The sequence below is a fragment of the Lampris incognitus genome, chromosome 13 (assembly GCF_029633865.1).
Source record: "Lampris incognitus isolate fLamInc1 chromosome 13, fLamInc1.hap2, whole genome shotgun sequence".
NCBI lineage: Eukaryota > Metazoa > Chordata > Actinopteri > Lampriformes > Lampridae > Lampris > Lampris incognitus.
This window is the reverse complement of record NC_079223.1, coordinates 8800006-8812170: the sequence shown is the minus strand read 5'-3', so window position 1 is coordinate 8812170 and position 12165 is coordinate 8800006. Positions and strand designations below refer to the sequence as shown.

The 12165-nt window shown below is 50.3% G+C and overlaps 1 protein-coding gene across 1 annotated transcript in view; it reads left to right on the top strand.

Annotated features, from left to right (window-relative positions):
• The window catches only part of tacc2 (transforming, acidic coiled-coil containing protein 2), a 73896-nt gene that overhangs the window by 40518 nt on the left and 21213 nt on the right, over positions 1 to 12165 (top strand). Inside the window, exon 6 of the mRNA XM_056291683.1 lies at positions 11849 to 11972. Within this exon, the coding sequence (XP_056147658.1) occupies positions 11849 to 11972 (124 nt within the window). The remainder of the gene's footprint in view (positions 1 to 11848; positions 11973 to 12165) is intronic.

Genomic DNA, 12165 nt, shown 5'->3' with positions numbered 1-12165 from the left:
ACAGACAACAAACAAAACAACAACAAATTTATTTATTTTTTTACATTTTATGCACAGGTTGTTTTCCTGGGTACCTAGTGTGGAAAAGGGGTGCGCTGAAAATATTTTTTTTAGGCCGGTACCGATTCTGATATAAAATAAAAACATTTGTCACATACCGAAGCAAAATGATGCCGCGATATAAATGTAATGCATTTTGCTTTTTGTTTATTCTGTTCAGTGAAAAATCAATTGCGAAAGTACAAGAAGGCTACAAAAACAGCGCGAGATCATTGTGGGATACTGCAGGCTTGCAGGACATAGAATGAGAGGGGCAAAAACACAATAGCCTGTAACAACTCTGTTGGATCAGATAGTGAACGATGTGTACAAAGAATTAACTGTGTGAATCTTCAGCAGCATTTCTCCATTAGTCAGGAGTGGAAACGCTTTATTTTGATGGATTCTGAAACACGGCAAAAATTTTTGCACGTCCCTATTGTGAGCGTTTTGGGGTTTTTTTGTGCCCCCCCCACCCCCAATTGTACACGGCCAATTACCCCCGCTCCCGGCTGCTGCCCCACCCCCTCTGCTGATCCGGGGAGGGCTGCAGACTACCACATCTCCTCCGATACATGTGGAGTCGCCAGCCACTTCTTCTCACCTGACAGTGAGGAGTTTCACCAGGGGGACGTAGCGTGTGGGAGGATCACGCTATTCCTCCCAGTTCCCCCTCCCCCCTGAACAGGCGCCCCGACCGACCAGAGGAGGCGCTAGTGCAGCGACCAGGATGCATACCCACATCCGGCTTCACACCCGCAGACACGGCCAACTGTGTCTGAAGGGACGCCCGACCAAGCCGGAGGTAACACGGGGATTCAAACCAGCGATCCCTCTGTTGGTAGGCAACGGAATAGACCGCTACGCTACCCGGACGCCCGTAAGCGTATTTTTGACCCAGCTACTGTGGTGGTCTTGTTGGCAGTAGCAATCAATATCTCTGCTCCAGTGGGATTGTCGGATCATGAGTAGTAGTGTAGGCAACATATACACTAGTCCCCGAGGGCTTGAAAACATTGACTTTCAGGCTCGTCCGAAAGCAGAGTCGTGTCAACAGGGTCTGAAGTCGTGTTTGTGGGCGTTTACATTTACATGTTAGCGAGGCACATTTGATCGGACATGTTAACAACAGCCTTTGTGTTCCACACACAGCGTTACTGTATGTGATGGAAGTGAATATGACTCACTCCATTTTTCCCTTTAGTCAACAAAGGCGCAGGTACGTCACCCAGGACCTGCTCAGAACGGTTTCTTGTGTGTGGGAGTGAAGGGCTGCAGGCCAAAGTAGCTATTGTGAGGAACCCCGTTACTTCGCTTTCCCATGAGCGCCACAATGGATGTATGTTACTCATATTACAGGTGCCCCCTATTCAGACGAGTCTCCCGTTGCTGCTGCGCCGTCAGTGGGAATTGGCAGACCCTCCTGCAGCGATGGTTTCCACCTGAGCAGCCCTGCGAGATTCACTCTCTTCCTTCCCAACACGGCTCGGCACAGTTCTGAAATATGGTCACGGGCACATGGACGATGATTACTGCCCCTGCTGTCGTTGATGTATTAAGGTTTGATGGGAGTGCAGGGAAATTAGATCATGAGTGCGGCCCGTTCCCCGGGGAGTCACCGGGGAGGGCAGAATTCATTTTGAAAGTGACCCGGAGAGAGGCGCCGTGTTTGGTTCAGTGTCTTGGCTCTCCGTTCGGGGAAAGCGTGACTCCCAAGCTGCTTTGAATCAAAATAAACCCAACGCCGACAATAAAGTCGATCTGTTTACCCTTTACGGCAACGATGGGGGGTCTTTTTCAACCTGAAAGCTGTGTTTGATTTGGTCTCGTAGTGTTAATGAACATACCAAAAGGGAGTCGAATCTGTTCCGGTTCGTTTGTCGTGGCGCAGAGCCGCTGGTGGGGCTTGAGTCAGGGAGCACATAATGGGTCAGGAGTTAAATAATACACATGCACACACATACTTTCTCAGGGTCTATTGTTTACATCACGCATCGCCCTGGTTGGCCACGCTCCCCCGCTGGAAGCTTCCATTGTGTGAAGAGGAGGCACAAGCTGACACGTTCGCTATGCGACCCGTTGTGCAGGGAGAGGGGGATCCCGGCAGGAGAAAGAGACCGGAGAAAGGTACGCTCACTGTGAGAATGACAAGCGGGTTGAAAAATGGCCCGATAACCAGTGCTGTCTGGGGTGTGCTATTGTTTGGCTCCCCTTCTTAGTCGCGGTAGCGGAATGAGGGGGAGGAGGAGAAGGCTGCTTGTCTTTTTAAAGGAGCAGGAGGCTGGTATCAGGGGAGAGACTGGAGGAGGAGGACGGGGGGGTGGGGTGGGGTGGGGGAGCAGCAACACCGCTCGGTGACATCAGCAACCAAACAGAGAGCAAGCAACCTCGCACACACATCCACATGCAAGAAACAGAGAGAGGGGGAGCGAGAGAGGGGGAGCGAGAGAGGGGGAGCGGGATTATTGTTTCGTTCAGGTTGTTTCGGATCGTTTCCTCCCTCGCATCCTGCTGTTCGGAAATCCGTTGCGCGTGGCTTTTGATGTGTCATTCCGTCGACTAGCTAACACGCGGCGAAGACATGAAGAACAGTTGACCGTAGAGGAGTAAAGGATCGGGGTGTCTTGTGAACTGACTCCCGATGCGAGCAGGACCCTCGCCTCCTCCGCTGCGCTGCAGTACGGTGGCGGACTGAGCTCCGCTCTGCCGGCGCTCTCCTGCTCCGACACACTGTCTCTCCCCTCGGCTGCAAGGATCTTTTTTTTCCCGGAAGACGAGGAGGCATTTTCTGGGGACAGCAGGTTGATGTGGAGGGTGGGTGGGGGAGCCGAGGAGCGGGGGCAGGTGGGGAGGGGTAAAGGAGGGGGGGAGGGAGAGAGAGAGAGAGAGCTAGCTGAGGATGGGAGCCAACGAGTCATTGGAGCAAGGACAGGCCCCCTGTCTCTCCCAGGAGCACATGTAAGTCACACTTTACCTGCCTGTCTGCTGACCTGTGGTGGGGTTGGAGGGCGGAGGACAAAACATGAATGGGGGATCTGTTCTGCAGAAGGCACAGGCCAGTGGTTGAAGATGACTGGGAAAGCCAGAAGACTTGCGAATAGCTCCTCCTCTTTCTGCTGTTGTTGTCAAATTTGGTTATTTTTACACATGTGGGTTCTGTGTTCTTTCTGAACGCACACTAGTTCCACAGTGATAATGCGTATCGGGGCGGGGGGGGCGGGGGGGTATTGAAAAGCTTTCTAAACTTTGTAATGCTGAGACTCACTGACTGTGACTTGCATCACTGTTTTTATTCGTTTCTTTTGTGATGGAAAATGGGTCGCAGCACGTGTCGGGACACATGCAAAGGGCGCATCGGTGTGTCAGTGAGTGTAGGACCCGGTGTGGACGGACCACAGAGGCGGGCTGATGGAAACAGAGTTAGGTGGTAGGCAGATGCTGGGGGTGGGGGGGGGGGGGTGTCTGGTTGGGTGATGTTTTGCTGTGGGAAGGGGGACACAACCGTCGCGGTGGAAGCAAGTGCTGGAGACTGTGCCGAAATAGAAATCACAGTGCGGGGGATGTGGAAGCTAAGTGAGAGAACAACAGTGGATGAGAGGACGTTGGAGGCGGAGAGAGGAGGGGGGAGGGGGGGTGCTCTACTTTTATTTATATCTCCCAGACACGCGGGCACACGGGGGAACAAGGACTAAGGGGAGTCACAGAGGAGGGGGTTGGAGGGAGCATTTGATCCGTATGTGTACGTATTCAGGGACCGCTTAATGAACAATACTGAGAAAAATCAACTTTCATATTATTATTTTTTTGTGTGTTTTTGCGGCGTGTGTAGAATGAAAACGAGGTACGAAACTTCAGCAGATATAAATAGATTCTCTCTTTCAAAAGTTCCATTTGCGAAGAATTCATCACTCGTGCAATGATAAGGGTGATTTTAGAGAGGGAAATTAGGCAGGATGATTTGAGAGGGGGAAATAAGGCAGTTGTCCCAAGAAGCCATTAAATTGTGGAGTTCTGCCAGATTTCGTTCTCTATCAAGCAGTAAGCGTTTTACCCCAACATGACCGATAGGCCCAATTTACCTTACGTTGCATCATTTGCAGTGGTATTGTTGCATATGAGACGATGTATTGTTCCGCCTGGGTAATATCATGCTTTCCCCTGTCAGTAGTTAAGGCCTTAGATAGCTGAAATAATCAGACGAAAACATTGACAGCAATGACACACACACACAATGAAATTGGACGAAATTTAGAGTTGACAAAATGTAGGGGATACTAGAAATGCACATTAAGTTCATTCTCATTGTAGGTTTATATATATGGAATATTCTAGCTCTTTTAAAGTGGCTGTTGCAGCGAGAAAAGTGCTATGTAAAAGGCAACTTGACTTGACTTGACAGACTGTTTGTGTGCAGCTTCTTGGGTGCTCCGTCCTTTAGTTGTGTTATAAATGGAGCCCCGAGGGGCGTCCCGGTAGCGTGGCGGTCTGTTCCGTTGCCTACCAACGCGGGGATCTCCGGTTCAAATCCTCTTGTTACCTCCGGCTTGGTCGGGCGTCCCTACAGACACAATTGGCCGTGTCTGTGGGTGGGAAGCCGGATGTGGGTGTGTGTCCTGGTCGCTGCACTAGCGCCTCCTCTGGTCGGTCGGGGTGCCTGTTCGGGGGGGAGGGGGAACTGTGGGGAATAGCGTGACCCTCCCACGCGCTACGTCCCCCTGGCGAAACTCCTCACTGTCAGGTGAAAAGAAGCGGCTGGCGACTCCAGATGTACGGGAGGAGGCATGGGGATAGTCTGCAGCCCTCCCCGGGTCGGCAGAGGAGGTGGAGCAGCGACCGGCACAGCTGGGAGAGCAGGGGGATTGGCGATATACAATTGGGGAGAAGGGGGGGCGGTAAATAAATAAATAAACGGAGCCGTGAGAGCCTACTGGTGGTCACTGATCAGGAAGTTTTTAAGTGTAAAAAAAACTGGATAAGATTTAACCATTTCGTCTCATTCATGAACACAAAGATCAAGCTTAACATCTTAGACAAGAGCATTAAGTCCTAGACTTAGACCAGTGCCTGGGCTACTATATAAAGGGACATCATTATCCTGTGTGAGTCAGTCTTGTACAGTGGAAGAGTGTGACATCATCCACGACACGAGGCCAGTTGGGTTGTTTTGTTAGCATGAATTCAAAGGGTGTGTAGCTTCTCTTGTGGATGCTCTACTTTCCAGGCCTGAGCTGAGTGTGTTGTTGTGGCGTTGGGACCATCTGCTTGAAGCAAAGGTCTCAGATTAGGCTGCATGTGGCATTACTGTGAGGGGAGATTATCTGGGCTGACACTCTTGTCTCAGTGGCTCCTTTGTTTTTGGACATTGAGGAATCGGTGCTTTTCGTCGAGGGAGGGACACCCGGCACACACCGCAGAGACACACACAGGAACACTGGACTTCCTCAGTCAGGCTGGACAGGGACGACGGAAACTCCGAGACTGCTGCTCTTTGAGAGAGACCCATTTTTAGTGTCCCTATTAATTTGTCCTTTAACGGTTATAGAAGATTCAAGATTCTTTATTTGTTACGTCTCATTATGAAAGTACAAGAGAGGGGCGTCCGGGTAGCGTAGCGGTCTATTCCGTTGCCTACCAACACGGGGGTCGCCGGTTCGAATCCCCGTGTTACCTCCGGCTTAGTCGGGCGTCCCTACAGACACAGCTGGCCGTGTCTGCGGGAAGGGAAGCCGGATGTGGGTGTGTGTCCAGGTCGCTGCACTAGCGCCTCCTCTGGTCGGTCAGGGTGCCTGTTCGGGGGGGGGGGGGACTGGGGGGAATAGCGTGATCCTCCCACGCGCTACGTCCCCCTGGTGAAACTCCTCACTGTCAGGTGAAAAAAAGTAGCTGGCGACTCCACATGTATGGGAGGAGGCATGTGGTAGTCTGAAGCCCTCCCCGGATCGGCAGAGGGGGGTGGAGCAGCAACCGGGACGGCTCGGAAGAGTGGGGTAATTGGCCGGATACAATTGGGGAGAAAAGGGGGAAAAATAAAATAGAATAAAAGTACAAGGGTAAAATTCTCGGGTTTCAGCCACTCAACACTGCAGCAACAGCAGTATTAAATAACAACAAAACAGAACAAAAAAGCAGCAATAATAATAAATAGTGTGTGATGTAAGATGCTGTGTGTGTGTGTGTGTGTGGGCGGGCTCTGCCTTAATAAATGTGCATATGCGTGTGTAGCTGTTTGCATATTTGTGTGTGTTTCCTCTGAAGACCATGGGTCAGTACCATCAGTCCGGCACCAGGCTTAGTGTCTTTTAATGTTCTTTGTTCAGAAGCCCGGTTGCCCGGTGGGGAAAAAGCTGTTCTGGAGCCTGCTGGTCCGGGCTTTGAGGCCGCGGTGCCGCTTGCCTGGCGGTAGCAGCTGGAATGGGCCGTAGCTGGGGTGTCTGGGGCCTTTGAGAAGGCTCCACAAGGGCTCGTTTCCTGAGGCGGATGAGTCAGGTGCAGAAAAGAGAAATGCTTTATGTTGGTGGATTATCATAAAAATCTCATTCAGACAGCAGTTGTTCTTGGCCCGCTCAACTGCTGCTGACTAGAACTAAAGAGACGGATCAAAGACCCGTTTGGGGTTCCCCTCTTTCTTTCTCTTTCTTTCAAGTTTGATGTCTTGTAAAACCTTCCTAAGTTGTGGTTTCATGCGCTGCACTGCTTTTATCTTGTTGTCCAGCTTCTTGGTTAATAACATTGAAGGGGTGAGAGCGCCCTCTGTTGTCGTCTCAGTGCCCATCCCTTGCATCTCGCATCTCTCTTTCTACATAGCCTTTAGTATTACGTAATTTCAACCAGCTCCACCTTACCTTCTCATGACACAGATATTCCTCGTTCAGTTGCGTTGAACGCTAGAACGGCCAAGGCCGTCATTTTGACAGTTTTGGATTTTCAAAGTTTAACAACTTTGTGGGGGGAAAAAAAAAAGAAAGATACAGACCTGCTGCCCCCTGGATGCTCCTAAAATTGCATATGTTTGCATTAAAGTCAGTTTTAGATCATTCCATTGTGCACAAAAATAAAAACGTTATGATAAGATCTACCTTAAACAACCATGGGCGGTCAAAATTACCTCCGGCTTGGTCGGGCATCCCTACAGACACAATTGGCCGCGTCTGCGGGGGGGAAGCCGGATGTGGGTATGTGTCCTGGTCGCTGCACTAGCGCCTCCTCTGGTCGGTTGGGGCGCCTGTTCGGGGGGGGGGGGGGATAGCGTGATCCTCCTACCTGCTACGCCCCCCTGGTGAAACTCCTCACTGTCAGGTGAGAAGAAGCGGCTGGTGACTCCACATGTATGGGAGGAGGCATGTGGTAGTCTGCAGCCCCCCCCGGATCAGCAGAGGGGGTGGAGCAGCGACCGGGGCGGCTCGGAAGAGTGGGGAAATTGACCGGATACAATTAGGGAGAAAAAAAGGGGGGAGGGAAATCCAAAGGGGGGAAAAAAAATGATGGCCGGTTTTTAAACTCTATTCTGTCAAGGTAAATACCCAATTGAGATATTAATGCACTGCATGTGTTAGTGTGTCTGTTAGGAAACGACCGACACCAAGATTAACATTTTAATTTTAGAGAGGAGGAAGGAAACTTGGAAGGGATGCAACGAGACGGTCGGTGTCCAGACGGGCGGCTTTTTAGTTGTGGTTGACGGATGAGAAATAACAGTGGGTGTCTGTAGCGGCATCGCCACAGCTAATCCCATGACACGCTGCTCACACAGCTGCTGGCAGATCTGCAGCCTTCACCCTCCCTCTCCCCCCTTCCCCCCCTTCTCTTATCCTGCACCTCTCCTATCAGCCTTCGTCAGTCTGCCCCTCTTCATCCATCCTTCACAGGTAACATCGAGTCCTGCTTATCAGTTTGGTGTTTTCTCCTGAAAACTGACTCAAAAATGCCCACCCGGTCTGTGTGCCGTGCCGTGATCTTGAAAACGCCCGGGCAGCAACAAGGGCTGCAGCACAGTACATCCTTCTTGCTGTCGATTCCTGTTTTTCTATTTGGTAGTTGCAAACGATGTATTTTACAGAAAGGCAGGTTGTGTTTGTTGGGGTCTCTCTGCAAGGTGTAGCCCCCCCCCCCCCACCCCTGAGGATGACTCCCTGGCCAGCGTTTAGAGAGGAGGCGATCGACTCGGCTGAGGGCAGAAATGTGTTTGGCTGCCTGGGACGCGGCGTCTCTCCGCCTCCCGCTGCGCAGCCTCTGACTCCGGGCGATCATGTGTCGGGCAGCCGTTAACTAACTGCCCCCTTTGTTATAGTCCACCCCCTCGCTCTTGATTGCTCACCCACGATACGAGTTCCCATTTCTGCCTTTCTCTGATACGAGGTTCAGTAAGCATTAGAAAATAGGATTAATGCCACAAAAAATGTTCAGAGGTCTAATATGTTTATTCACCTAATTCGTTATTTTTCACATCCACGTTTGACTACGGTCAGCCGAAGCACTGACACGCGGCACCGTTTCGAGACTTCTAGACATGGCGACACGGGAAGAGGTGTGTGAGTAAAGCAGTGTGAACAATGAGACGTTTCCTGTCTCTTTAAAGCAGTCGAGGCGTTCTGCACAGCATGCTGCTGCAGCTATTGGAGAAATCAAACTTGTGATGCACCTGTATTTGTCTCCCGTTTCATCAGCCAGACTGAGGCTTCATTCGAGGCTCATGTGTTCAGCGGTCCGCAGTTGCGCGCATGTGTGTGTTTTCACGTGTGTGTGTGTGTGTGCTCTTGTGCGCATGCTCCTGTGTGTCGGCCGGGACTGTGAACATCCGGCCACGGTGGAACATATGGCGCAGGCAGTCAGTCTACAGTCACCATGGCAACCCTGTGTTTGCAGCCATGTGAAAATTCTCCTCTGCAAGGAGATAAACTGAGAATCAAAATGAACACTAATTAGGCGTCCTCGCTCGCCGTTTAGAGACGGCATTTGTAGTGTATCCAGCCATTTTATAGCAGCAGCTTGGGAATGGTCGTCTTCATCGTGCCTTTTCAGAAGTGATCAGCGTAACTGCAGGACACCAAAGCTGTTCTTATAAACTGCTCCTTGCTCCTGCCTTTGGAGCTGTCTCTGTCACTGCCTGCCTGACCATCTGACACCATGATCCTGGCTCCCGGAGATTGATGCAGATGGATCTGCAGACGGCAAAGTCTGATCCCGATCGGACACGGCGCTCATATAGGCATCTCATGTCCAGTCTCATTCTGAACCGTTCACTCCTTCATCCTATGCCGTAGCACCACGTTTCTCTGTGTTTTGATTGGTAGCAATCAGTAAAGGGACCCTATGAAACGGGTACTTCTACATCCTTGTTTGACCTGGTGCAAATGCTGCCAGGTACCCGGTTGAAACTGCAACGCCTGACAGAGTTTGAGATTTACGGTGGAAATGCTGATAGAAGCTCACAGGACGGCTAACGCAGTGCAAGTGTAATTCACTTCTGCCTGCCTTCCTGCCGGCTGAGGAGCCTCTCTTTCTCCGCACTGGTTTGCCCCCAGGGTTCGTGGACATATTGACCGTAACAATCAAAATGTTTTATTAAGAGATTCACCCACCTTCCCAGGACCCCTTTCTCATTCCAGCCCCCCCCAACCCCCACCCCTTTGATGAGCACTCTTGTCTCAGTCAGGCAGCGAGTCTTTTGTCATCAATTAATAGCAAATACCGAGCTGATTTTGTAGCCAATACCCCTGACATCCTTCAACAGTAACAGCTGTTATTTGGGCCATGTTTGCGTGTGCCTGTGACAAAGAACCCCCCCCCCCACAGGAGGATGGATAGCCCCACTATGGCCCGAATAAAAACACAATGACAAAGATAAATCAATAGACATGGAGCGGTCTTCTCAGTGGGGGTCCTTTTCTCTTCTCCTGCATGTGTGTGTGTGTGTGTGTGTTTGAAATGGGTTGAGGTCCACCAATAGCCAAGTAGCTACAAAGAGATTAGCACTAAAAGCTGCCTCAGGCATTTCTATTTTCAACACCTTTTATTGCTCATTGTATTGACTCAATTTCATGATACTGCCCATGGATGTGTTGAAGGAACAGTTACTCTGCCTTGGACTCTACAGTATGTGCAGCTTACAGCTTACAGCAAACAGTCTGACAGCAGACAAAATACACAAGTACAATTGTGTGGCCAACTAGAATACGCTCAGTTAATGGCCATAAATGTACGGTTTTGCTCGAATTCGGCATAGTGACACTGCCTCAGTTTGCCAATGAAGAGGAAACGTTTTTTGCCAAGCAGAGTCTCGGTGTGTTCTGTGCACAGGGACCAAGTCGGTTTTGGTTGATTTTCTCATTGGATTTTGGTGTAAAGCGAGAAAATAAGGGTTAAAGGGACAGAAAATGTGTAAGAGAGGCATCAGAGGCTGATGGAACAAGCGAGTTTTATCAGCGCTGCCTGGGCAGTCGGACATAGGAGTTTTTTTTTCTCGATTACCATATGAAGTATAGCTTGTGTGCGTGCATGAGAGAGAGAGAGAGAGGGAGGGGGGGAGAGAGAGAGAGTATAAATGTAAGCGAGAGTGCCAGAATGTGTGCAAGTGGTGGTGGGCTTCAGCAGCCAGTCTGCTTTGAGTTGGGAGGCATCATTTCCCACTGGGGTGGAGTTTCGACTCTATATAGGAGAAATTCACATGACTCTGGATTAAAAGATGAGCTGTGTGAAGGGATTTCACACCATGGAGGGGAACAAAGACAATTCACAATAACCAGTCAAGAGAAACAGAGAAAGGAAGACAGGGCAGGTGAGAGAGACGCGTTCCTGGAGGTGGCGGGCGACTGTTGGAGCGATACTGGGGCTTCTACCCGTGTGACGGGGCAGTAAGCAGCGTGGTGTGGAGACGTCTGGCCAGCCAGCAGCCATGGCAGTGAGCGCCGCATGGCAGGCTCTGTCTCCTCTGCAGTGGGCTCGCTGGGGCTGGGACTCATTGCTGGGAGGGGCAGGGGATGGGGACAGCCCAGACTCAGGTCCCCCTCTCGGGCTCCTTCACCGTCTCTCCTGGGGCTCACGCCATGCCGCCATGATCACAGTTGCCGGGGAGCCAGTCAGGCAGAGGTGAGACAAAGCGGGAGGTTGCCGCCACAACCTGGCGGTTAGCCCATTGATCATCTTCATCTCGTCGATGTTTGGCAGTCTATGGTCGGTAGTGTGTGGTGAGCTTTATCATGCATGTATGTGTGTAGGTACGTGTGTCCTTGCTGCTGCCAAAAATAATCTGTCGGTACTCTTCATGTGGGATCGTAGCATACCGATGCAATTTCTTTTTTTCCCAAGCGGTCAAGATGCAGTAAACATTCATGTCTGAATGTGTCGCTCAGTGTTTCAGTCAGTCCCTCTTAATTGTCTTTTCTTAAAAGCTGTGGTAACTGTATTTGCTAGGGGGGCAGGGGAAGCACAAGCAATTTCATGTCTCAGCCGTGTTGTCTGTCTCCTCCCTGCAGATTCAGCACTTTCATTCCTCGCCATGAAAAATCCACTAGAGCCAAATGGATTGGAGTAAATACTGAGAGCAGCATTTTCTTACTAAATATGGTCAAGTGAACTTGTAGGGCTGTAAAGGGGACTAATGTATGAAGACTGCCTTGAAAAAAAAGGCCCATTGGCAATTTCACATCATTCATATAATGTGGAATCAAATAATCAGGAGCTGTGTCTGTTTAAAGGAGTAGAAGGAAGAAGAATAAATGCCATTGGCTTGAACTGAAGTAGAAACACCCAATACGCTGGGCACTAACTGTCCATCATATTATATCTTCATTTATTTTATCTTGTACTGTAGGAGCTCAGACTCTGATGGAGCATTTGAGACCCCCGAGTCTACAACTCCAGTGAAAGCTGTTTCCCCTACAGAGCCTCAAAACCTGCAGCTAATATCTCATGATAAAGGTAAGGAATTATCCCATGTTGTGAGCAAGGCTTCCTTATAATGTTCCTACATCACCACTGTCTTCATCTTAAAGCTTATTGCAGCCTCTAGTGGAGACAAGTGGTACTCTACGTCAGAAATTGTCTCCTCTGTTTGCTAAGACCAAGACCAACACGGCCACTGATCAGTCAGCCAACTGTGGTTTTGGAGAATATACCAGACTCAGCAAT